At 54.6% G+C, this 25,898-nt stretch overlaps 2 protein-coding genes and 1 long non-coding RNA gene across 3 annotated transcripts in view; 2 read left to right on the top strand and 1 right to left on the bottom strand.

Moving 5' to 3' along the window:
* Positions 1–88: 88 nt before the first annotated feature.
* RBM7 (RNA binding motif protein 7) lies at positions 89–5,061 on the bottom strand. Its single transcript, XM_062594601.1, has 5 exons — positions 4,927–5,061; positions 3,116–3,278; positions 2,382–2,484; positions 1,804–1,888; positions 89–958 (listed from the first exon to the last, which is right to left on the bottom strand). The coding sequence occupies exons 1-5, from the start codon at positions 5,020–5,022 to the stop codon at positions 542–544; spliced, it is 864 nt and encodes a 287-aa protein (XP_062450585.1). The 5' UTR covers positions 5,023–5,061; the 3' UTR covers positions 89–541.
* A 252-nt stretch (positions 5,062–5,313) lies between these two features.
* LOC134150558 (uncharacterized) lies at positions 5,314–10,848 on the top strand. The gene is made up of 4 exons (XR_009960673.1): positions 5,314–5,448; positions 7,262–7,390; positions 10,036–10,214; positions 10,515–10,848. It is a non-coding gene; the product is annotated as an uncharacterized LOC134150558 (long non-coding RNA).
* Positions 10,849–23,732: 12,884 nt separating this feature from the next.
* Positions 23,733–25,898, top strand: part of ZBTB16 (zinc finger and BTB domain containing 16) — a 58,807-nt gene continuing 56,641 nt past the window's right edge. The window contains exon 1 of the mRNA XM_062594563.1: positions 23,733–25,121. Within this exon, the coding sequence (XP_062450547.1) occupies positions 23,929–25,121 (1,193 nt within the window). The 5' untranslated portion in view covers positions 23,733–23,928. The remainder of the gene's footprint in view (positions 25,122–25,898) is intronic.

Below are 25,898 nucleotides of genomic sequence, written 5' to 3'. Positions count from 1 at the left end.
AGCTGTGCGAGAAAAGCCAACGCGCAGCCAAATGAAACCAATAAGACGCGTTATCAGAAGGTTAAAATGAGAATGGGTCATCCACAGATTTTTTGTTTTACAGGGAAGGTTTTAATACTCTTCTCCGAGACGTATTCAAAGGTAACGTTTCTGTATCAAAACACTGTTTGAAGTGTATTGGATGCCACAAAGCATCACACCGCTTCCAGTCTGTTTAAAGGTCTACGTCCGTATCCGAGACGGAGACTACCTCTTTCAACTGCGCTACAAAAATACAAACAGATTTTCTTTATATTACAAGCAAACAGCAATGATTTCTTGTAAATTGTGGCATACTTTTTTTCCTGCATAAAACCCTGAGGTGAAAAGTTAACACGTTAAAAATTCAGATGCTAGTTTCGGAGGATTGCGTTGCTAATAGTTTTACAAACATTAAAAGGTAACTTTGAGGGAGTTTTTTTATACACATATACAATTAGGAACAGATTTAACATTCAACTTCCTTCTCCCAGTAAGTTCTTTACAGCTTGGTGAATACTTGTTAATGCCGTGATGGGCACCATTTGCCCTCTCTGTAGCTCTCTCTCCTGTGATCGTAATCATGGCTCCAGCCCTCACGATTCCTATCATCGTAGCCAGATTCTTCTCTGTTCCCCCTGTAATGATGATCAGGGTCACGACTTCTGTCTTCATAGCTGTAGTCATCCCTTTTGCCCCTGCAGTAGTCGGGCCCGCGGTCCCCAAAACGCTGCTCGCGGCCGAAATGCCGCCCCTCCGGGTAATAGGGATGGGAACTCATCCTGGTCTTGCGCAGCGCTGAAGGTACGTCTGGGCGCCACTGCATTTGAGGGGCTGGAGAGTGATTAAACGAATGACCGTGCTGGTACCCTGAGACAGGAAAGCCAGGCTGATCGTATTTCCCACTGTATTGAGGCTGCTGCCACATCGCGCTATTCATCTGCCAAAGGAAGAGGAAAAGACTTAGTGAAACTGATGCACTTTCTTCCCAGCAGATGACTGACAGAGTGCATAAACCGTTCGATGGTGCAAGGTCTTGATAAATTTTAACCTCCTGTGCTGCCCTTGACATTCTACATTAATCGCACTGTAAATAGAAGGGAAAGTGCTAGGTGCCAAGAACACCAGCACTCCCAATACTGTGCCTCACTGAAGACTGTAATGCCATTTATTGCTCATTTTCAGTTATTGTCCAATTAAGTTAAACATAATCAAACAAGGCTCACAATTGCTTTCTAAGATACATGTTAGACTGAAGTGTTCCATCTTAGCCAAGATAAAGGCTACTCCTTTTAACTCCTCTAGGTAATCTGTGTGTTATATTGACTTGGTTCCTGACTATTAAACACATTGTTTTTTTAGTAGTTAATAGTCAACTAACAACCAAAAAGGGGAAAAAAGAGCTTTTTTTTTTATTCAAACAGTTCTTAACACCATCCTTTACAGAGCCTTGCTCACACCCCAGCTGAACAAAGCTTTGATTTGAAAACTTGCCAACAGTATGAGACAAGTTGCAAACTTTCAGAACAGCTAGTACTGATTGCTTTATCTATAGCTGAACTCCTAAAGTTCAAAGAGCTTCCAGACATTAAACACTTAGACCAGCAGGAACTGTAAATCTTTTGGAACTGTTGTTTCAACACTCCATAAACACATTCCTCTGATGTAATACAATCAGTAAAGGAAACTTAAGTACTAAAAATTAGAGACAACTCTTTCACAAGTTATCTGTCAGCTGTGGGTCACCTGAGATTTAGACACTCTTAATGCAAAAGAACAGCATACCATGGCTTGTCTCTGAAGATTATCAGGAGACCTCTGCACAGATGTGAATCCTGCCGCTACCATATGATCTAGACTCCTGTCATATCTGCAGAAAAAAAAATTAGGAATTTTAGGACAGGACTATTGCAGTCTGAAGGAGCATGTGCAGGCTAGTCATGTTACTCTGACTAGGAAACAATAACCATACAAGTACTAACTGTTGTGAGAAAATAGTGCAGACATGCTTGCAGGATGTATCTGACAGCACTCTCCCCACTTTGCATCAGTGGATCTCTTCTGTTCCCATAGGAAAACACTTTTTAAACAGGAATGGGTATTGGGAAGAAGAACTGGCAGATGGATCTGTTTGAGAACAGCCACTTTTAAGTGGTTCTGTCCTTTTTCCATTAGGCTTTCAAGCACCAAGAACACCAGGTTGCAAGGCTACTAACACTGCAAGTACTCACTCCACAGGGAAGAAAGATTACATTATGTTTGGAAGAAAGGTCAGGAAAGCACACTGTTTTCTATTTCAAACTATGCTCAAACTGTGCCTACAAGGCATGGATACAATGTTTGCTTACTAGAGTAGGTCTTACCTGCTAGGATTTGATGCTGAATGTGGTGTGCTGGATGGGCTTGTACTGGCAGTTCCATGTGGCGAACAAGATGAATTACCATCGTGAGATGCATGACTGCTCCCTGAGGAGAAACAAACATTTCATAAGATCGACAAACATCAGTTTTAGTGTAACTTGGATATGAAGTGAACTTGTCAGATGCTAACGGTTTCCAAATGCTTAATTAGCTTTCAAGTTTCATCAGTCATCTGCAAAACCATACAATCAACTTTCCAAAACAAGTTTTTGCAACTGTTTTATTACCCAATGGTAGAGATGCAACTAGGTGCAATATTCTGGCTCACATGCCTCACTTAGCTGAATTCAAATGCAACTTTTACTACTAATATGACAGTTTGGAACAGCTTTCAAGGCTACTTAAAGGATAATCAAACAAACAAAAAAAAACAAACAAAGGCTCAGCTCAGGGGTTATACCTGGCTACAACAGACAGAAAGGTCCCTTGCTGAAGCAAGAGGACAAAACAAAACAGCTAGTGCACAAACCTGTTCTGACACCACTGTTCCAGGAAACTGTCAATAGTTAGGTAAGTGAGCAACAATGTGATGCGAAGCACATGCAGGGAACAATGGTATTAATGGATTAAATATAAATCAGGCAGACTTTGACTGAGAGGGGAAAGAAGGCAGCAGCTTTGCTTTCTCTCCAGGAACCAGGTTATTTAATGTTTGGGGTTCTTTTGTTGTGGGTACCTGATCGGAACTGAATTTTGATAGGCCTTCCAAAAAGTTTGATCCCATTAAGCAGACTCATTCCATAAGGGACAGATTCTTCATGTTTGAAATTCACAAATGCAAATTGCTTTGGTTTACCATCTCTATCCTTAGGGATTTTAACTTTAATTACTGGACCTGCCTGCGAATCAAGAAACAAAAGACATTAAATAAAAATGAAGCAGCTCTCAAAAAAGTTTTAAATGTGACAATAAAAAAAAAGGGGGGGAGGGAGGTGGGGGGAAACCTAAGCCAAGCAACTCATAAGGAAGCGGAGAGGGATCCCACACATGCGTTGTGCTGGACATCACTGAGGCTCAGGCGAAGTCCCAGGGCGGCTGGCACGAGCGTGTGAGCACACCTGCCGCTGCCTGTGCACGAGTGTGTGTGCGCACAGCAGTGCGTTCGGGGCACACACACACAAGGAGATGTATGGGGCACATACAGGTGTGCACTTGGGGCATGCGTAGGTGGTGTGTTCAGGTGCAGGTGGATGCATTCGGAGCTGATGTAGGTGGTGCCTTCGCGGGTGTAGAGGTGGTGTGTTTGGGGCACGCGTAGGTGATGCATTCGGGGCAGGTATGGGTGGTGTGTTTGGGGCACGCATAGGTGACGCATTCGGGGCAGGTATGGGTGGTGTGTTTGGGGCACGTGTAGGTGACGCATTCGGGGCAGGTATGGGTGGTGTGTTTGGGGCACGCGTAGGTGACGCATTCGGGGCAGGTATGGGTGGTGTGTTTGGGGCACGCGTAGGTGACGCATTCAGGGCAGGCATGGGTGGTGTGTTTGGGGCACGCGTAGGTGACGCATTCGGGGCAGGTATGGGTGGTGTGTTTGGGGCACGCGTAGGCGACGCATTCGGGGCAGGTATGGGTGGTGTGTTTGGGGCACGCGTAGGTGACGCATTCGGGGCAGGTATGGGTGGTGTGTTTGGGGCACGTATGATGCATTCGGGGCAGGTATGGGTGGTGTGTTTGGGGCACACGTAGGTGACGCATTCGGGGCAGGTATGGGTGGTGTGTTTGGGGCACGCGTAGGTGACGCATTCGGGGCAGGTATGGGTGGTGTGTTTGGGGCACGTATAGGTGACGCATTCGGGGCAGGTATGGGTGGTGTGTTTGGGGCACGCGTAGGTGACGCATTCGGGGCAGGTATGGGTGGTGTGTTTGGGGCACGCGTAGGTGACGCATTCGGGGCAGGTATGGGTGGTGTGTTTGGGGCACGCGTAGGTGACGCATTCGGGGCAGGTATGGGTGGTGTGTTTGGGGCACGCGTAGGTGATGCATTCGGGGCAGGTATGGGTGGTGTGTTTGGGGCACGTATAGGTGACGCATTCGGGGCAGGTATGGGTGGTGTGTTTGGGGCACATATAGGTGACGCATTCGGGGCAGGTATGGGTGGTGTGTTTGGGGCACGTATAGGTGACGCATTCGGGGCAGGTATGGGTGGTGTGTTTGGGGCACGTATAGGTGGTACATGCGGGGCAAAGAGGTGGCGCGTTTGGGGCGGCTACAGGTGGTGTCGGGGTGCACAGAGGTGGCGTTCAGGGCAGGCACAGGGGCCGCGCCGGCCGCGGGGAGCCCGTCTGGGGCGCGCAGTGGGGCCAGCGCGGCCGGGCCCGCCGCCTGCGACAGCCATTACCGGGCGCGGCGCGGAGGTCTGTCCCCCCGCGGCCGCCGTAGGCCGCGGCCGGGCCCGCCCCGCCATGGCGGCGGTGGGACACCCCCCTCCTCCGCACCGCCCCCCGCCCGGTGGCGGAGTATAAGTGCGCGGGCGGGCAGCGCCGGTACCTGGTGGAAGAGCTCGAAGATCAGCTCCTCGGTGACTTTCGGGTCCAGGTTGCCCACGAAGAGGGTCCGGTCCGCCTCGGCCGCCGCCGCGCCCATGGCCGCGCCGGGCCCGCCGCCACCGCCGCCCTCGTCGTGCGCAGGCGCGGCGGGGCGGCGCCAGGGCGCGCATGCGCGGCGGCGCCAGGGCGCGCATGCGCGGCGGCGCCAGGGCGCGCATGCGCGGCGGCGCCAGGGCGCGCATGCGCGGCGGCGCCAGGGCGCGCATGCGCGGCGGCGCCAGGGCGCGCATGCGCGGCGGCGCCAGGGCGCGCATGCGCGGCGGCGCCAGGGCGCGCATGCGCGGCGGCGCCGGGCCGGCAGCCCCCCCCCCCCTCCCGCCGCGGGGGGAGCGGCCCGCTCGGGCGGCGGCGCTGCGCTGCGCTGCGCTGCGCTGCGCTGCGCTGCCCGGGCTCTGCGCACCCGCGCTTCCTTTTCTGCAGAAGTAGCTCCCCTTTCACGTGTTATTTCCTTTTTTTAAAAGCGGTGAGTACAGTTCTCAGGCTCGTTCCCCGCGTGTTTCGGAAGAGGCAGGCTGTGGAGCGCGCGTGTCTCCGCCCTGGAGAGACTCCGAGGGGGGAAGCTCGGCCTGCGCTTTTTTCACTGGATTTCAATGCATTATGGCATATCTTATTTTCTTGTTAATTAGACCCTGTTCATTTTCTTCGCTTTGTTACTTGCTGCTGCACCTAGAACTTATTCATTTGGTTTAATCGTGTTTGCCTGGTTAAATTCTAAACAGTTACTCATTCAGAAAGGAAATTATTACCCCACTCTGCTAGGACTTCCACTTTGGCTTAATTTCCCTGGAGCCTCGTTTACTTTCTTCTGCATTTCTCCTCACTGGGTCTCCTTGGGTTTGGCTGGAAGTGCGTGCGACGTTTTTACCATCGTTGACTTTCTTCACGTACACTGGCCATCTACAGATTAGTTCTGTGGTCTTGTGTTGTACACCAGGCACAGGCTGCTGAATTCATGCAGCACCTTGCAGAACATGATGAAATGTTCAGGCTCTGCTGATGGCCATCTACTTGCATAGGTGAGACCTTAATGAACCCCAAAAGAAGGGGGAAATATTTGAAGTTATCCATGGGCATGTTTTTAAAATGCCAGTGTGGTTTCTCCCTTTGTTATTTTCTTTCTCTTTTTCCCTCTTGAAAGAAAGAACATGGAAAAGCACCAAGCTTTATTATTCTGGGGCAAGATGTGTTGAGGAGTTAGTTATTTTCACTTGCAAGTGTAGGCATTTGTTTTTTAAAACATTAATCCAATTCTGCTCTGTAACTTCGTTCTTAGTGTTTTGCTTTTTCCAGTCCTACCAGTAACCATTTTTAACAACTATCTTACATTGCAAAGAGAAAAGCCCAAGAAATCAGCAACAGTCTCCCAGATGACCTGTGCTTGCCAAATTTGAGGACGTTATAAATACCAGTTCTTGGCATCGTTTGGCATCTTTGTTTCTTCCCACACTGACATAACTCTTTGAGATACTGATGTTTGTGCTAAACTGTTGGAGGCAGAAGAGGAGATAGAAAAGCAGTGAATTGAGGAGAACTAGGAAGCTGAGAGCAAAGGCACTGCTTTTAAGAACAACCATACAGTTTTGTCTTAAACTACAGCATTGTGGCAGGAAGGGATCTTGATGTGAGTGAAGGCGGTGAGGATGGAGGAGTTACAGGCATCCTAGGTCTCTGTGCTGTTTTCTGTCTATTGCATGCTTACTTTCCCTAAAACCCAGTGTCTCCCTTGGATGTGAGGCCTCCTCTCCTCACTAAACAATTTTTTACTTGTTAAGTAATAACTCTGATCAGCTGTTCAGTATTGCTAACATGGATTCTGCATTCCAAGTCATTCCCTGATAGCAAACACTGTCCTCAGTTCCCCAAAATAACTCTCAAATGAAGGCCTGTAAGAGTGTATGTAACAGAACTACATCATCAGCTGCATACTGAGCTGACTGTCAGCCCATGATCAACCACAAGGAGTCAGGCAAGAGGTTTAGAAGAAAGCCCTTGCTGTAGGGGTTAGCAAGCACAAAAATGGGATGGCTATAGATTGACCAAAGGGTAGAAGAGAGAGGATATTGCAGGGTAAGAGCATCTGAAAATAGAGTAGAATGAATGAATCTGTGAATGTATCTCTGAGAAAAACAAGAAACTAGCTAGAGGTGAGCCCGCAGCAGTGTTACATAGCGCATGAGCGCAGTGGCCATTCGGTGATCTTGTTGTATTGTCCTCAGAGCTGATTGCAGCTGTCAGCTGCGCTTTCCTTGTTGCCTGATTGCGCTCACACTCCACAGGTTATTCAGCTGCTGTGATGACTTTTCTGTCCAGATGACAATCTCTCTCAGCGCTATGGTAATGGGGCTGCTCAGCTGAAAGTAGATGCTTGAAAATTCTCTGCACTCTTCCATCCTACCAGCAAACAGGTACTTGTAATTACCCGAAATGATAGAGAGTTTGGTCAGACAAAGCCATGGCAAATGACAGCTCTTTCATGGCAGAGCCTAAAGGAATGGGTCACACCAGCTAATACAATAACAGCACACCTTAGTCCTATATGCAATTTTCATTATGGCTATTGAACATATGTGGGTTGATGGACATCTGTACAAAGAAGGAGAGAAGCAAATAAAAATGACAGCTATGGTTTCTACTGAATAAACTGAACTTAAATGCCTTTTTTGATGTATTTTTTTGGCTTCTTATTCAGACTCAGAGTGAGTCAGGGGTAAATCACCCCCTATAAACCCAGCACAGTGGAGAAGGAAAGGAAGGATGAGGACTGTGAAAGCCACTGAGGACTGAATGAGGAGTTCCTCCCCTTGTTGCCATCTCTTGGTTAATTTCTTACTATATGAATAAGTTTTGCAAGTTAAATACCAGTTTTCTGTGGTTTTTTTTATTAGTATTATTACTCTGTGCTCAATGATTTGGTGCCCCTGACAGTCTTCTAGAGAATACGTTAACAAATAATTTGGTCCTTTTGTTATTCCAAGAGAAAATCACTCTGTCTTGTTCACCTTGCTCTTCCTGCCTGCTGTAAATATAACGAGCTCATTAACTCCCTCTGACTGTGCTCTCCTGCTCCTCCTGAGTAGCAGCAGGCCAGGGAAATGGGAGTGCCCTTTGCCCACAGTGGTGGCTCAGGCTGCCAGAGCAGGTCCCAGAGGTCCATGGTCTTCGTGAGAAGCCCCAGCTGCTTTCCACCCAGTGCCAGCAGTTGGAGTAGAAGGGACTGTCTGTTCATCTGTCCAACATATCAGTCTGCCCCTCAGCACTGCACTATCTGAGGTCTCACTTTTTAGTACATATGTCCTCAAAGCAGCACAGTGAAGTTACGTGTTGCTGTTATCCGTGCTGCACGGAGGGAGAAGGGAGGCTCAGAGAGTCAGAGTAATTACACCAGGGCAGATGCGAAATGTGGGGAGACTTGGGACTGAATCTGGCTTGCGCGGGAGGGTCTGTAAGTGCCCTGAGACTGCGGACGTGGGGATGATCCAGGAAGCCAGTCCACAGTTTGCTCTTGGTTGTGTTAACAGTGCGGACTGCAAAGTTGGCATAGGCAAGAGCTGAACTGGTAGTCACTTGAGTCATTACCTTCCCTGCGCAATCCCCGACTTGTGGCCTGCCCTACTGCTGCCAGCAGGTACCACTGTGATTTTTGTCAGCACGTGTGTGAGGCAGGCAGAATACCTCCTGGCCCTTTAGCAGGGAGAGACGTTCAATTATTCCTGGCAGGTTGCAACAGAAGGGTAGTTGTAGCTACAAACTTCTCCATGAAGGGAATCATCGTGCTTTTTAAACAGACCATAAAAATCTCCAGCAATTCTGATGTTCAAACAGTTAAACAGCGATTAAAGACACTAGCGATACAAGACCTGGGCATGTTATTTCCAAAGAACGTCAGCAGCTGCTGAATTCCTGTGTTTACTTGGCTCCTGTGACAACTACAAAGGTCTGTATGGATACGTCTCTTCAGTGTTAACTAGCAGGTGTCTGAGGCTCCGTGTTCCCCAGAAGCGCTGCAGGCTAGAGCAGAGTTGGACCCTTCTCTGGCCAGGTTATTGCTCTGTGGGAAAGTTTGCTGAAGCCCTGTAGCACGAAGCAGACTCGAAGAATGCGAAAAAGGAGCCCCGCTGTGCGAAGGTGTGCAGGAAGGCTGGGAAGATGTGAGGACAGAGTCCTCTGCCACCAGCATGTCTGGGCTGGGGAGGGATTTTCAGTGAACTTTTAGTTCACTTCAGTGAACTTTTAGTTTTAGTATGAACACAATCTGTCATTCCTCTCTTGGATCAAGTTGGTGATTTTTTCCTAGATTCTTTCCAAGAACCTAAAAGGATAATCACCGGAGAGGTTGGTGAAAGCCCTCTATTTCTTACCCGAGCTTGTTGTGTGATGTGGAGCTTATGTATGTTTGAACACCGTCACTCATTTCTACTTCTTCATGGGCTCTAACTCTTACTTTATGTTAGCTTGTTCTGTCAGGAATAAAATTCCCAAGAAGGGACTCTGTGCAGATCAAGCATGAAAACTTTCTATTTCCATACTACTTTTTACTCTTGAGCCGAAAACACCCCAAAAGAAAATCAATGTTGGAGATAGGAGAAGGTGCTTTAAGCAAGGAATCTCAAATGCTGTCTCTGAAAAAGCTGCAGAAAATTGGAGATTGCTAGGTGTTTCAGTATGTTCCATACCTTCCAGTTCTGCCATGAAAATAAAAAATCATTATAGGGATAGGAGGCAGTTCCTCAGAATTTCCAGCTTTCTGTTTGTCTATAATACCACTGTAGGTAGAAAATACTAAATGTGGCTGAAGTCTGTTGCCATCTACCAAAGCATAGTCTGAAGCCTTTTACCATTTTGGTCCCTTGGTGCTAATTTTTAACAACTATGTCTAGATTCAAATACATCTAAAGTTAATCTTCAATATGTTGCAGGTTCATCCATCAGTGGTAATTCCTTTGGTTACAAATTCAGCCAGCAGCGTTGTGAGCCCAGAAAGAGGCTATTTGGTGGGCAGCAGCATTTTCGTCTGTAAATTCTTCCTATTCTGTCCTTTCTTGTATATCAGGCTCTCCATGGATTTCTTATGCAGAAAGCCCTGCAGGCATCTATCACTATGGAAGAGGAAGAAACTGATCTGCAGTATTTTCTAAAATAATGTTTACAGGAAGGATTACTGAAATAACTGGGTCCTTTTGATCCTGCGGACACTGGTTTGTATTCCTCACGCAAACACTTCGCTACCAGGTAAGCGAGGGAAGGGTTTCTATACTAGCCCATCCAGTAGCTCCCCAAGTGCTCTGTCCATCAAACTGCAAACTTTGTTTCGCCAGACTTTGCTGTTCCCACTTGATTTTACAAAAGCAGAGTTCCTGGGGCTACGAGCTAGATGTTAGAGAAAAGGAAAACTCTGCAAAAGGGTGTAGGGAAAATTACACTCCCAGTTAGCAAGCCGCAGCTTAGAAAATGGCTGGATACCTGGTCAGCTAGATCTGCACCTAGTCTGTTTTCTGTTCCAGAAATGTACTGTCTCTGATTTTTTTCCAGTAAGTTTGCTGGCGGCCCTGCGGCGCAGATGCCCCGTGCACACACGGAAGCGGAGGAGGTGCGGAGCCGGCTCGGGGCGCGCAGGGCGCTGCTGGCGCCGAGGGACCTCCTTGCCAAGCTGCTGCCCTTCGGCTGACGGAGCGATGAGGGGCTGGCGGCGCAACTGCGCTCCATGACGCACCGCTTCCTCTGCCACCTCCTCCTCCAGGCAGAGGCAAGGGAAAACCTGCTCATCGACGCTGCGGTAGGTTTGCTGCCGGACGGCCACGTTGCGTTTCAGAACGCACTGCAGCTTCTTTCTCAGTTTCTCTTCTTTCTCTAGTAAAAAACCTTTTCCCTAGTAAAAAACCTGGGTTTGATGCATTATTTCATTGCGTATATGACTTATTTGCGTCGAGCGGTATGAAGCCTGGCTTTCCTGGCCCCGGGCCCCGCTTTTCCAGACAGCTGTGTGGTTTCTATCCCTGGCAAGGTGGCAGCAAGCTCCCCTGCGAGCCTCTGCCTGCGTGTGGTCAAACTCGCCCAGAGGACATTCAGCGCAGAAACGCAAGCAGTGGGCTTTTCCAGGGTTTACTTTCCTCCAAAGCTATATTCCACCAGGGACTGCAAAGCAGAAGAGCAGGTCATAGGGAGCAAACCACATCCAACAGCAGGAGGAGGAGGAGAGGGGGCTGGCGCCGCCGGAGAGCTGCTGCGGCTCAGCAGCAGGTACCTGCGTGCACAGCAGCCCGGCCTGGGGCACTGCCCAGGGCACATCCCCGACGTGCCCCACCGCTGTCCGCCTGCAAGGGCAGCGCATGCTCTGGGCTCAGCCCCGCACCGGGGACCGTCGAGACTGACTCAATTTCTGTCTCTGCCTGGTCGCAAATTTATAGTATTTCCAGAAATTGTGTGCCAGTTCCAGCATTATGTAGCTTAGAGGAACAGTCCCTACTTGAGACGGGGCCTTTTTGCTCTCCTGGCATTTGATCACACCCATCTGCTTCTCCTGCAATGTGCAAAGATCAGCGGTCCTGGGTGTCCCAGCGGTTTTTTGCCGCCTCTCACCGCTGTGTTTAGCTCAGTCCCCTTTGCGACTGATGTCCTGGTACGTGCTTCTGCTGCTCTTCTTTTTGCATCAGGCTTTAATTCTCCCATCACAGTGGCTATCGAAAACCCAGCAGCAGCCCCCAAGCCATGCAGTCCTCTTTGCAAGCGACTGTATTTAATGGCAATCCGTGGGACTGCAGTAGGTGTCTGGGGTTACAGTACTGGCTAGCCACAAAGCAGCGCGGCGAGGGACAGCGCAGCTGGCTGAGCAGCCCAGCAGCCTGGAGGACAGGAGCAGCGCGTCCGGCACGCTCGCTTCGTAATCGCAGATTCAAGTCAGCCGGCTCGCTAACACGGCAAGGCGAAGGCCTCCAGGTTCGCTGACAAAAGGCTGCTGCGCGGGCTCCCGTAAGGAGGGAGGTGGAATCATCCCGGCTCTGCGAGAAGCGTCTGCAAATCTTTCCGCGTCCTCGCCGCGCAGAGGCAGCAGAGCCACGCGCTGCGGAGGGGGAGCCGCCGGCAGCTCGCCCTCGGCGGCGTTCGCGCAGCAGGAGCGATCAAACGCCTTTAGGTTCATTACAAACTCAGAAGCTATATAATTGGCCTTTACGTTTTTTAAAGATCCGTCTTTAGGACTGATGGGTGAGTGAGCTGCTGTATCATATCCAGGCTAATAAGCACTATTTTAGATCTTGAATTGACTTTGCTTAATAAACCTCGCTTTCCATATTGCACGCCTGGCTGCGCCTGCTGATGCAAAACCGGCTGCCAAAGACGCGAAGCACAAGAAGAACGTCAGCTCGGCAGACGAGCGCGTTGAAGAGGTTTCCTTCTGAGCGCAGGGAGAACGACAGGCGCTCCCCGCTCCTCCGGCACGCGCCCTCCGGGGAAGGGCGGATGAATCGGGCTCCGAACTGTAAGGATGCCCCTCGCAGCCCCCCAGACCGTCCGCGCCGGGGTCTCTGCCGTGGAAACACCCTCCCCGGCATCGCCGCCGGGGCGCCCTGGGGCGGGTCCGTTTGCCCTAGCACAAGCCACGTTGACACCAGCAGTTTGTCCCCGCCGCTCCTGTGTTTCGAGCTGCAGATTTGCACTCAGTTGCATGTCGCGATTTGGGGGATAAAGCTATAAATTGCCAGCGCCAGGAGCGCCTCGCAGCACGCGCAAGCGGGACCGGCAGCGCGTCCCCGGGCCCGGGAGCTGTGCTAAGCCGGGGCTGTGCCCCGCGCCGCCAGCCCGGCACCCGCGGGTTGCACCGGCTGCCCGGCGCTGCCGTGCCACTTCCAGCTCGCAGCTCGAGGCACCCGACTTCCATTTTTGCCGGTACTTTTAGTTCAATCAAAGTACATGATTAGGGCTCTGTGGGTGCCGTTGTCATCTCCACCTAAGTGCTCCTCTGATGGGTATAAACAGCATTTTGATGTTTACGCTGAGCAGAGTGCAACGCAGTGCTCCCGTTACTTTACTGGATAATGCACCAGGTCTGCTAATAAAGGGAGAAATATATATATATATATATTTTATATATATATATATTTAAAATATATATATATATTTTTTAAAAAAAAAAAAAAAAAGAAGAAGGTTCTTGCAGAAGCGGTGGCTGGAGGGGAGGAGCTCTGCCAGACAGGCCGGCCCTCACCCCATCAGGGTGATGAGCAGCACCTTCGCCCTGTCCCGTGACCCGCACAGCAGGCAGGGATGTTATAAAGGGAGCTGCAGGGTGCTGGGGGCCTTGGGGCTTTTAAATGCACTGTGGTTTAGGTGTTCCCCTCCCTTCTATTTGCACCAAATTGGGGGAAGAAAAGTGCCTTAAAAGCAAATACTTCTTTTTTTCTGATTCCCTTTTGGAGAAGGAGAACAACCGTTCTTTTGTTGAACACACTGATTGTTTGGGGAAAAAAAAATGGAGACGATTGTGCTTTTAAAGGATAAAATGCACTTATTTTCTGAGATGCAACTTTGAAGCAGCTCCTCAGGGGCTTTCTGCGATAAGCGCTGTTAGACCTCCACCACCGAAGTGCCTGACGCGGAGCTGTTTGAGCAGGGCAACAGGTCCGGGTAGCCGATGAGGCAATAATTCAAATATCCCTTGCAGATACCTCTGAGGTAAGAGCAACTGATAGAGCCGGTTGCATGGGGGTGGCCGTCGCTGTTGTTGTTTGCTTTCTGCAGAGAAAACGTCAGCAAGTTTTCCTGAACAGACATTTTTACTCAGTTAAAAGTACTATTTTTCAAAAAGCTTCCACAGGAAGCTTTCGAACAGTTTAGCTGGAGCTTCAAGAGACCTGCGGAGAAGTGATTTAGTTTTCTGTTTGCTTTTTCATCCTTGCTGTTTAGAGATCCTTTGTCCGACCTCTGTGGTTTCGCTTGGCGGCTGTTGCTGCTCTCTGTGAAGGGGCAACCTGGGATCTTGGCCATTTGCGTGTAAGTGGCCTGGGTTTCGATGCATGCATATATATATATATATATGTATATACATATATATATGTAAAAAGGTTGCAGCAGGTCTTGGAGGCGTACAACCCCAGCTGTCAGGTGTCTCCCTCTGATCCCTAACCCCACAGAGGGGAGGCAGTACAGTATCTGGCCAATTTTCGTTATTCTGCATGTATCAATATAATTTTCACGTCGTGTTGTATAAATGGCCTGGATGTGCCCGTTGCCAGGATCCGGCCTTGGCGCTGAGGGCCCAAGCCCCGGCAGGCCGGCGCTCCGGAGGTGTGGAGAGGGGAGCCGTGCCCGTGCCGGCGCCCGGAGGAGGAATCGCCTCCGGGAGACGCAAGGCTCCCGCTGGCCCTGGCAGCGCGGAGGAGCCCCAGCGAGCGATGCGCTGCCCCACGGTTCTTGCTCGCGCCTTTCTTCTCTCTCGAGCTCTTCGATGGAGTTTGAAACAGCTCCTTCTCTGGTTTAAACTTCTCCAGGCTGCAACAGGAGACTAGCAATTAACTAGTATAAGACTATTTTACAGTCCTGGAGAAACTCCTTTTATCCACGTTGCTTTAAATGGTTATATCTTTTATTCCTAGTTTTCAGGAATATAAAACTTTACAGCATTTGCTGCAAACCTTCGTTCTTTGCTATGCAGTTCATTGCTCCCTCTGCAGATATATCTTACGCATAAATAAGGCTTTCATCTCCGCAGCACTCGGCTGCGGACCGCGGTGGCTCCGAGCGGTGCCGTTCGCGGTGCTTTGCCCCGGAGGCACGATTCACCAGTCCCCAGGGCGGGCGGGCGGGCAGGGGGCTGCTGCCAGCACGCTGCCCTCGATGCCGTCGTGCGAGCGAGCCCGGGAGCCGTCCCGCGCCGCCCTCCCGCAGCCGGGGCAAGTCGTCTCAAAAATACCGAGCGTCGCCGCTCGTTGCATCAGCGCCTGCAGTAGCGAGCGGCGCGCGCAGTGGCAACGCTCTCCGCCTCCTCTCTCTGCTCCCCGTCTGCCTGCCTTCGGCGTGCTCTGCCTGGTTTTGCAGGACTCCAGCGTTAGCCTCGCAGAAAAGTAAAATCATGTTTTTGACGGCCAGTTAAGGCTTCTTCCGTCGCAGCTGTGCGATGGGGATTATGTTTTCAGCTTGCAGCCCGCCCGGGCGCGGGAAGGTTAACGAGCACCTGCGGAGTTGCCCCGATGTTCGTTAACTCGCGTCGAAGTCTCACGGCCGCCGTTGCGCTCCGGGCGAGGTCAGGTCTCCGCCGAGGAGCGCTGGGGCTGCGGGTGCGCTGCCTTCCCGCACGGCGAGCGCCCACCCGGGCGAGAGGCCTGGGGTCCGCGCGCCGCGGCACGGGCTCAGCGCGGAGCGGCCGCGGGTTCGCGGAGGCGCCCGGCTCCGGCGCTTGTCCGCATCGAGGCGTCTCAGGAGCCGGCAGGTTAACGGCTGCTGGTTGCTGCGACTGGTTCTAATTTTTACCCTTTGCAGTCGAGATCTTACACTGTGGGCCGTTAAGAATATTGGTTAATAAAATAGCCACTTGGATGATTGCATTAATTACGAGCCCGCAGGTCGGGAGCTATAAACGGCTCCGAGGGGCGGTCGGCGCTCGCCAGGCGCCGCGGGCAGGGGCAGCGCCCTGGCTCCGCGGCGCGCAGCGCGGCCCGCCGCTGGCCGGCAGGTCCCCAGCGCGTCCCTCCCGCGGCGGCCCGGCCCCGCTTCCCGGGAGACCCTCGTTGGCAGCAGCCTGGCCTCTCCCGGGACCGCGGCTCCTCGGGCGCCGGGGCTGCGGCGCGGAAGGTGCAAAGCGGCACCCGGTGCCGATAACGAGCGCGGTGCCCAAAGCCCCATCCATTGCTCTCCTCCAATTTTCTCCTGTGACAATTTATAGGTTAGTTTGATGCTTGAATAGCTGCGTCTCTCCAGTAATATGTATTCTCCATAAGTATTCCCCGCTGTGGCATATCCTAAGAGAACTCCATCAAATAATTATCTTCCCTTTTATTTATTCACAGTCTTTTCACTCGATCTGCATCGCTATAAAATATTCCAATGGTTTCCTCTTAGCGCAGAGCCTTCCTGCGATTGTAAAGTGTATTTATGTACAGTACTAAATCCACGCCGCGCGGCGCTCTCCCCCCCGACGCTGCTGCGGGCCCCGGGCTGGCGCCGAGCGGGTCGCGCGGGGACGCGGGTCGCGGCGGGAGGACGCCCGGCGGGATCGGCGCCGCGGCACGACGCGCCGGGAGCTGCTTCCGCAGGCTCGCTGGCGCCGCCGCTCCGAAGCCGGAGCGCCGCGCGGAGCCCGGGCGGCGGCGGGTGCGACGCCAGAGTCGCCGATAAGCGGCAGCGGGCGCGCGGAGCCGTGCGCGCTACGCCGCGTGCCGCGGGGCCGACGCTCGTCTGGCTCCAGCGCCTCTTCGAGTGGCTTCCTCTCAAATCGTGGAGAGGAGAGCTCCCTCGCAAGGGTTAACTGAGTGTATAAAATTGATTGCGATTTTAGTAATTCAGTATAATCACAGTCTACCAGCAGGTTGCTTTTCCAGCAGGAGGGTTTGGAATTATTTTCTGGAGTTTGCAATATAGAACTTAAATTAAGCCTCAGAAGTCAGAGGAGCTCTGCTGCATCTCTAATGTGGTGCTAAATTCTCAGCAGCACATTCTCTGTATTAAAGCCTTTGCTAGCAATTAGGTTCATTAACTATCACAATACCTTATTTATTACTTGGCATGCCATATGGTTTCCCAGCTAAAGAATGGCACCCGTTCTAGCACAGACCATTTGGCATCATAAAAATGTTAACAAATAACGTTATGGCTCTCAAGGGCAAAAGGGCTCACTGGGTTGCAGGTCGGAACGGCAGGAGAGAATATGAAAACATTTTTCTTCTACAGCAAAATAAAGAATTCCTCGAGACAGAAGTATTCAAAGAATATAACGCTTGCATAACGCAAAGGGGAGTTTTATACGTGCCCATAATGGTTATGTCAATATTTGCAGTAGAAAACGCTCTCGCTCATCACCCTGCCTTCCTCCACGTACTTCTGCTCGCTCTTAACGCGGCTTTCTGAGAGCGAGCCGGGAGGATCCGGCCGGAGGATCTTCGAAGCGAGTCTGATTTTTGTAGTCAGCGTCTTCTGTTCCCTTCTCGTTCATCCCCTTCTCATCCTTTAGCTTTTAACCTTTTGCAGACTTTTATGTGCATGCGTGATCTCTTGCTTTATTCATTGCCAAGGATCTGGAGGCAGAATGTATTTATCAGGGCTTGATATAAATATCTCTAGTCTTTTTTTTTTTTTTTTTTTTTTCCCTAATGGCAGTGGCTTTGGGGAAAGCAAATGCTCCCAAGCAGCATCGGTAACTTGGTGGGGAGGGGGTTGCAATGATTGAGAATTTCCTTTCCATTCCAGGTCAAACTTTCTCCCTGTAAAACCACTCCTGCTGCTTCAGCAAGGCACTGTAGATGCTGGTGGTTTTGCGCGATGCTAAGACAGCCCCGAAGGGGCGCGAGGGGGAGCAGGTGGTCAAGGGCCCGTAGTGGAGCATAAAGTTAGGTCTTCTCTGCCCCGGATCGGGGAAGAGCAAAAACTTAGGAAACTCGCTGCTACGCCCAGTGGCCCTTGGGGAGGAGCGCGAGTCGGTGCCACGCGGACTGCGCTTGCGCTTGGTTCGCACGTGCAGCTCGTTTAGCCTTTGGAGGGAGAGCCGGAGGGCGCTGAGGCCACGGAGACAGGAACCATCCCGCCGCGCGAGCAAGAAGCGGCGCCTTCTCCGCGCGCGCTGTGCGAGGGGGTCCCCGAGGGAGCGCGGGCCCCTCGCGCAGCGCGTCCGGCAGCACTCGCCTTCCCCAGAATCTGGGGGGGATTTTATAGCCGGGGCTACGCGCCCAGCTCCCGCCGAAAGCCGTGTCAGCTGCCTGGATTGCCACCCCCTCCCTCTCTCTACAGCCATCTGCAGCCTTAGCCGCCTGCGCGACCCCTTTTGCAACTGCGGCCCTCGGGAGATAGCTCTTATCCGGGCAGAGCTCCGCGAGCCCGTTGGCTTTCGTCCGCCGGCGGCCAAGCGAGCCGTCGCGGCGGGGAACGCGCTCGGTAAAGCGAGCGAGCGCGCCGCAGCACGGCAGGCGTGCGGTCCACGGGCACGTGTCTGTGGACGAATGCGTTGTGACCGATGTGGAATGCACAGACTTCGTCCAGCCTTCGCAAGGGATTCATAAATATCCCCCTTAGAAAGGGTAGTTTGCAAACTGTCTTGATACACAAATGTTATCTGAGGTTTCAGTCACTTAGGAATGTCTAAGGAGATAAGATACCCAGGGTTTATTGCATCTTCTGGCAATTATTAAGAAAATAAAATCTGTTAATATCTAACTTTGAATCTCGACTGTACCTCTTGCCTGCAGACTTTATCCCACCTCTCTTACAAGTCCTGCAGCTCTGCGGTTTGCAGAGGGGTGTTGGGGATGACTTGAAGAGATGAGCAGGGATTTCATGTGCGATGCAAATACCCCCGTAACGCCGGCCTAGGTGTGCGCGTGCATGTGTGCAATCATCGCCTACGTTTTTTCTGGTGCGGGAAATCTGTCGACACGGAGGAGCCCCTTCGGCAGAGGTTTCCCTGGCTGCGTGGGCGCTCTGTGTGCAGCTTTAGCACACAGACATGTGAGAAGAGGAGCTTCCACAACTGTGGGCTGCTGTTTGCACTGTCAAAACTGGTGACAAGTCTTCCTCACGTGCACGTACGCGCTCTGGCAGATACGTATTTCAGAAGGGGAGGAGATGACTCACGCAGCTGGGAACGGGATCCGGAGCTTTGCCCTCGCCGGAGGGGCGCGACGGCGTGGGGCGAGGGTGCTCTTCGGTGCCTGGGGCTCCCCACTTGGCTCGCTCCCTCCAGCGAGCAAAAAGGCTCCAACTGGCATGGAAGCGCCCAGCTTCCAATGGGACCGAATTCCTACTGCCCCTCGCCTTCCTCAGCGACTTTCCCAGCAGGGCTACACTCTGCAGTCGCTGAGGGTCCTAAACGGTGCCGCTTAAAGGCAGTAGGAAGCTAAGAAATACGTCAATGATGAGTTAATACCTTGCGCTGGGAAAGCACGAAGTAGATGCTTCTGGCTGGCACCTAACGCGGGGCGTGAACCGGGAGGGCTGCGGCGCGCCGGGGCCCTGGCGTCGAGCCCCGTCTGGGCCTGGGGAGCAGACGTGCCCGCGGCCGCCGCTCGGGCTCCCGGCGCGTCTCCTGCCCGTCCCGCGCGAGACACCAAATGTTCTGAGGGGAGAAGAGGAGAAATAATTGCCCAGCAGATTAAACGAAGGCAACCTCCCCCTGCTTATTAAGCCTTCAGAAGTTGCTGCTTCTGGCTTGAGCTATCTGAATGCATACAAAGGGGAATGCTAAAAATAGCTACTGTACAAATGATTAGGTCATCGCCTGCTAGAGGGAGACATTTCTATTTAATTACTAACCAGGCTGTGCACTGATGGTGGGGGCAGTATATAAACACAGCGGTTCAAAGCCCGGCTGCCCGCGTTGCAGCGCTGTAAAGTTAGCGCTCCCGTGCTGAGTCACGGTGCACGAGCCGCCTTCGCGCGGGGGCTTGGGAGGATCGCGGGCGGCCCGCGCTCGCCTCGGCCCGGAGGCAGCGGCGGAAAGGCACGGCAGGCGCGAGCCGCGCGAGGACGAAAGCCTGCGAGGGAGGAACGCCCGTTTCCCGCATCCTTTCAGGCGTGTTTGGTACCCCGCAAGCCGTGGTTCCAAGAATCTGGAAGGGGACTGACTTCGCTCTTGGCACGTAATTGCGTGGCTGCAGCCTCCCCCGAAGCCGCTGCGTCCTCTCGGCTCCCCCTGCGCTGCGTCCGGCGGCACCGGGAGGGGCTGTTCGTGGCCCCCCGGGCCGAGGCCGAGCGGCTCGGCCGGCGCCCGCCCCGAGCAGCCTGCCCGCTGCAGGGCTCCTCTCTCGTCCTTGCGCGGCGCTCGGACCGCTTCTCTTCAAATGAAGTCCGGCACATTTAATCATCTTCTTGTAAGCTGTCAGTGACAGCAAGAGTCGTGGTTTCGTATGATTTAAGTTAAAACAGCTTTTCTTTCCCCTGTCCCCCCAAAAGGCTAAGCAACGCCTTGCGTCCTTGCTGCCCCGTTAGAGCATCGAGCTCCACAGCAGCGAGAGCGGAGAACTCCCCGTGGTTACCAAAGCTCCGGGAAACACAGCGGTGTTCCTAGGAAAGGGCACCGCTCCCGACTTGCGGAGGTGGCTCTTCCTCGGCCTGCGTGCACGCTAGCAGTCTTGCGGAGGAAGGGCAGGCAAAGCTGCTGCACGCAGGCGCCGGAGGAGCAGGAGCAGCCGCGGGTCCGTGGGGGGACGGAGCTGCAGCCTGGAGACTCCCCCGCCCTTATCCCTTGGTGCGCTTATGGGCCGTGAGCTGGGCACGTCTTTGGTTTGCGAATCTCTTCTCGCCTGCTTGCAAATACATCCCGGGCTCGTGTCCCGCCACCCGAACTAGGCGAACCCCTTGGGAGACGACGCTGGGCTGCAACGGCGCCTCGCTCTCCGGGCAGGGATGTGCCCGCGGAGCCGCGCGCTGCCGTCCTGCGAGGGGCTCCCGCAGGAGCTGTGCGAGCCTCGCGATGCTGAAGGTTAATAATAATCACAATAGGCAGCACATCATTGCCTCCGTATCCGGTTGAGAGATTTACAACTTAAACTCGTGGCAGAGGAAGAAATTGCCTCAATCACTTGGAGTAATGGCACATGGAGAGCCACTTGGGCGCGACTGCTATTTAACACGAGAAACCCAGCTTGGCTTCATTTAGTGCGCCGGTTGCTCTGTAATAAACACGTCACACTACAAGGTGGGGATTAAGTTTAGAAAAGTAGATAAATTGGAAACTGATGGGGAGAGATGGGAGGGAAAGGGGATACCCTGGAGGGGGGAGCGCTCCGGAGGGTGCCGGCGGTTAACCCCCTCGCCGGGGTGCCGACGCCGCGCTCTCCGAGGGCTGTTCCTCCCGGGGCGGCGAGGAGGAGGAGGAAGCAGCGGCAGGAGGCGGCTCCTTGCGCTTCCGCTCTTCCCCGGAGCCTGGGTCGCGCTGGCTTCTCCTCTCGGTGCGGAGTTCTCCTTGGCGCCCTGCGAGCGAGGCCGCGGGTGCCTTGAGCACGCCCGGGGCAGCACGCGTGTGGGGCCTTGCTGGGAGGCGCTGAGATGATGCCTACTGCCACGGGCAAGAGTTTCTGGCTTTTTCCCGTTTTATGCTTTTTACAACCCTTCTGCCTTGTTGCTAGTGACGGATTTCCCAGCTCTGTAGGTGTGTAAAGGGATGAGAGAATGCAGAAGAAAACAGGGTAAACTCCCCCAATGCATGTTCTTTCTGCGGGGAAAAAGCTGTTTCTGGCATCGTCAAAGATGCTCTTGGCCAATGCATTGCAAAAAGCTAACGGAACTATAAATATATACATACATATATTTTAAAAAAAGCCCTCAAACTATCATTTAACCTATAGGGGTAAACAGTAGTTGGTTGGGATTTCAAATGAGTCATTTAAGCAGTCAAAGCGAGCAAAGCAACTCGGCTCTCGTGGCGGCACGCGCAGCGCCCGGTGGCCCGGCCGGCGGGTGGGGAGGCGGCGGGGAGGCTCGGCTTTTCCCAGCCTCGCTCCTTGCTCAGCCACGGCGGTTCCTCGCACCGAGGCGCAGGGAGCGTGCCACTACTGAGCCACCTCGGCGTAATGCCTCGGCCGTGGTACGCGGACAACTTTGGATTTTTTGGGAAGATGCTCCGGCGAGAGCTTTCTAACCAGCTCCCTACGTCTCTTCGGGATGGGGATCGTCTATTCTGTGCTGTTTGGGCAATCCTAGATTTAAAGATTCCTCTGTGGTATTGCAATGCAAGCAGGTTTAAAAAAAAAAAAAAAAAAAAAGGCAATGGAATAACTGCTGCAGTCAGTTCACGTTTTTTTCAGTGCACAGTAAAATAGAGACTGGTTCTGCCTAGGGTCTCCAGGAGCCACCGCGGTAAGCGCTGCGGCACGGCTCGAAACCTGCGAAGGGTTTAGGCACGCTGCTCCCTCAGACGCACCTCATCAGCGGCTGGAAGCAGGATTTCAGCTTTCAGGGGCAGCAATCCCCAGTCCTTTTGGAAAGAGTAGCTGTAGGAAGCGAGTCTCTTAAACAACTCGGTAGCTTTTACTATGTATATTAAAACAGCAACAAAAAGTGCAATGCACCAGTTCGCAGCAAGGACTGGGGGGTTAATTTTCAGGATGCTGCATGGGAATTTAGCCGTGGGATTTCCATTATTGCTAATGGGACTCATGCAGCTTAATTTCATGCAAGCTACACTAAAAATGTACCCCTAACGGTCTGCAAAATTCCAGTTCTGAAATCAAGCCTTTTAAAAGTTAGAGGAGGGTAAACAAACACCTGAAACCGCGCTGTCTTGCTATTCCCTCCCCCATTCATTTTGATTTAAAAGTGTGGGGGGGGAACTCAAGCCATTCTAAGTAATTTAAAAGGCAAAAAAATTATATAGCACTCACGCTGACTGACGGTGCTCCAAATTTGAGCTTTCTGCCAATTACAGTGGCAGAGTTATGACCCCTGAAAAATGGGGGTGCCTGATGCCCTCCCCTTAACTGTACTGCTGTGGATGCTGCACGATAGTACTTCTCTAATCACCTAAGCGCTGTCGCCTTTCATTACGAGGCCTCTGTTATTAGGCTGTTCTTGTTAAATGACTGCTATCATCTGGTCCCAAAGTACATTAAATCCCATTATAATTATAAACACACTTCCCTATAACGTTCTCCTTAGATTACATTTGCGCCGCTTTACCCCAAGGGTATCTTTGTGCTAATGCCGCTCGTAGCTGTTACTCCAGCTGCGGTAGCGCCCGGCGCGCGCCGCCGGGGAGGGAGAAGCCGCCGGGGCGAGCGCAGCGCGTCCCCTGAACATCTCTCTCCTCTCCGGAGTGTGGAGACATGGGCCTTCAAATGCGCGGGCGCCGCGGCCCTCGCCGCTGCGCCCCGCGACGCCCCCGAGCGCGGCCGCCCCCGCGGCGCTCCCGTTGCGATCCTCGGCGCTGGTAATGTTGATGTTAGTGGTGTCAGGAGGGGCTGCTGCTCGGTGTCGGCCCCTTTTTTGTTGGGCTTGCTGCGGGGGGCTGCTGCACCCCCGCGCCTTCCCTGCTGCTCGTGAGGCCCCGGGACCTTTCCTGCTTGTGTGCGGGGGGGGGGGGGGTATTTTATCATCATCATCATCATCGTCATCATCGTTATTGTTGTTGTTTGCTGCTGTTCTGCCGGCTGGGGAGAGGGGCGGCGGCGGCGGCGCGGGGGCCGAGCGCGCTGCCCGGCGGCGGCGGCGGCTCCCGGGGGCAGCCCCGACGGCGCGGCCGGGCCGCGGCAGGTGGCGGCCGGGGGGCGGCGCGGCGCGGCGCGGCGGGGCGGGGCGGGCGCGGCTCCCGCTCCCCGGCGCCTCCATGTTTGTCGCAGGCGGAGGCGAGCGCTGCGCGGCGGCCCCGGGGGAGCGGGCGGCGGCGGCGGCGCGGGGCCCCGTCGGGGCGGGGCGGGGGCGGCGCCAGGCGGCGGGGCCGGCGCGGGCGGGGCGGGGGCGGCCTGACGTGGGCGCGGGGCCGGCGCCGCGGTGATTTGCTGCGCGGCGCGGCCGGCGGCGGCGGCGGCGATGAGAGCGGGCAGTGCGAACTGCCGCAGCAGCCGCCCGCCCTGAGCCCGCGCCGCGGGGGCGCCGCGCCGCACGCTGCCCCCGGCGGGCGCCGCCGCCGTCGGGCCGCCGCGCCGAGCGCCGCAAACTTTTCGCCGCGCTCCGCTCCGCTCATTCTTTTTCTTTTCTCCCCCCTCCCCGCTTCCCCCCGCCGCCTTTTGTTTCCGCAGCGAGTCGGCACACAAAGCTGGTGCCCGGCGCGAGCGGAGGCGAGGCAGCCTCATGAGCGAGCCTGGGCAGCGCCATGGACGTGACTAAGATGGGCAGCATACAGCTGCAGAACCCCTGCCACCCCACGGGGCTGCTGCACAAAGCCAACCAGATGCGCCTGGCGGGGACGCTCTGCGACGTGGTCATCATGGTGGACAGCCAGGAGTTCCACGCTCACCGGACGGTGCTGGCGTGCACGAGCAAGATGTTCGAGATCCTCTTCCACCGCAACAGCCAGCATTACACGCTGGACTTCCTCTCGCCAAAGACTTTCCAGCAGATCCTGGAGTACGCCTACACCGCCACCCTGCAGGCAAAGGTCGAGGACCTGGACGACCTGCTGTACGCGGCCGAGATCCTCGAAATAGAGTACCTGGAGGAGCAGTGCCTGAAGATCCTGGAGACCATCCAGGCTTCCGAGGACAACGACGCCGAGGCCGCGGCGGCGGACGGCGGTGCTGAGGACGAGGAGGACAGGAAGCCGAGGTACCTCAAGAGCCTCTTCACCTCCAGGCAGCCCGGCGAGGAGGGCGCCTTCGCCAGCCAGAGCGCCGCGGCGGAGCAGAGCCCGGCCGCGTCCGCGTCCTTCGGGCTCTCCGCGATGAGCCCCACCGAGGCCGCGGTGGACAGCCTGATGAGCATCGGGCAGTCGCTGCTGCAGGGCGCCCTGCAGCGGGGTGCCCCCCCCGAGGACGCGCGCCCCGCCGGCGCCCGCCGCCCCGGCCTCGCCGAGCCCCCGGCCGAGGCCATGCAGGTGGAGGAGGCGCGCAGCCCCGCGGAGCCCGGCGCTCCCGCCGGCGACAAGCCGGACGACAGGAGCAGAGAGGGCCCCGGCACGCCGACCCGCGGCAGCGTCATCACCAGCGCCCGCGACCTGCACTACGCCCGCGACGAGGGCGCGGAGCCGCCCGCCGAGGCCGCCGCGGGGCCGGAGCGTGCCGGCGAGCCCCTGGGCGTCTACGCCGTGCTGCCGAAGCACAAAACGGACTCGGTGCTCGGCGGGCCGCCCCCGGCGGCGGCCGCCCTCCACGTGCCGCCGGCGCTCGCCGTCTCCGTGGACTTCAGCGCCTACGGCGGGCTTCTGCCGCAGGGCTTCATCCAGCGGGAGCTGTTCAGCAAGCTGGGGGAGCTGGCGGCGGGCATGAAAGCGGAGAGCAGAGCCGGGGGCGAGCCGTGCAGCGTGTGCGGGGCCGAGCTGCCGGACAACGAGGCGGTGGAGCAGCACAGGTGAGCGGCGGCGCGGAGCACCGGCGCGGCGCGGAGCACCGGCACGGCGCGGAGCACCGCGGCCCCGGCGCCTTTGTTCCCCTGGTGCACGCGCGGCCCCGGCGCGGGGCGAAGGGCAGGAGGGGCGTGCGGCCCCCGTCCCCTCCCCGCGTGGCCGGACCCCCCGGGTTTATTTTGACAAGCGCGGCAGTTGATTTCCGCGGGCGGTGCGGCGGTGCGCCCCGCGCTGCCCTCCGGGCGCCGAGCGGAGCCCGGGGCTGACTGGCGCCCGCTGGGGCTGCGTGCCTTCCGAGCCCGTTATTTACGCCGGTGCCAAACTTTGTTTGGCCGTCCTTGCTTTCGGAGCAGATGCCTCGTGCTGGAGAACTTGCCAGGGAACAGACCAGGGAAGCCAGGTCCTCTAAGCCAGTTCTACCCTGATTTGCAAGGCTGTCCATGATAAAAGAGATTGGGCAACAGTCAAATAAGCTCTCTAAAAAAAAATTAAATCCAAGGTGGTTTGTGTGCAGGCAAGGTCTCATGTGGCTTTTTTATAGCATTTGCTTTCTAATACGTGGTGAAAATTACCATTGTGAGAGGATTTGCGAGATCTTATTGTATTTATGGAGCCGTTAAACAGCATCCACACTGCACTGGGATTGGTAATTCCCTGCTGGAGCCACTCCGCTCGCGGCGCGGGAGGTCCGGTGGGATGATCCTCGGCCACTGAGGTGGCGCGGTGCTGCCGGCACCCTGGCCCGAAGGCACCCCGGCGCGGCGGCTGCGGCTCAGGCTGCA

Source organism: Rhea pennata, chromosome 24 (assembly GCF_028389875.1).
Source record: "Rhea pennata isolate bPtePen1 chromosome 24, bPtePen1.pri, whole genome shotgun sequence".
Taxonomy (NCBI): Eukaryota; Metazoa; Chordata; class Aves; order Rheiformes; family Rheidae; genus Rhea; species Rhea pennata.
This window is presented reverse-complemented; position numbering and strand designations above follow the sequence as displayed.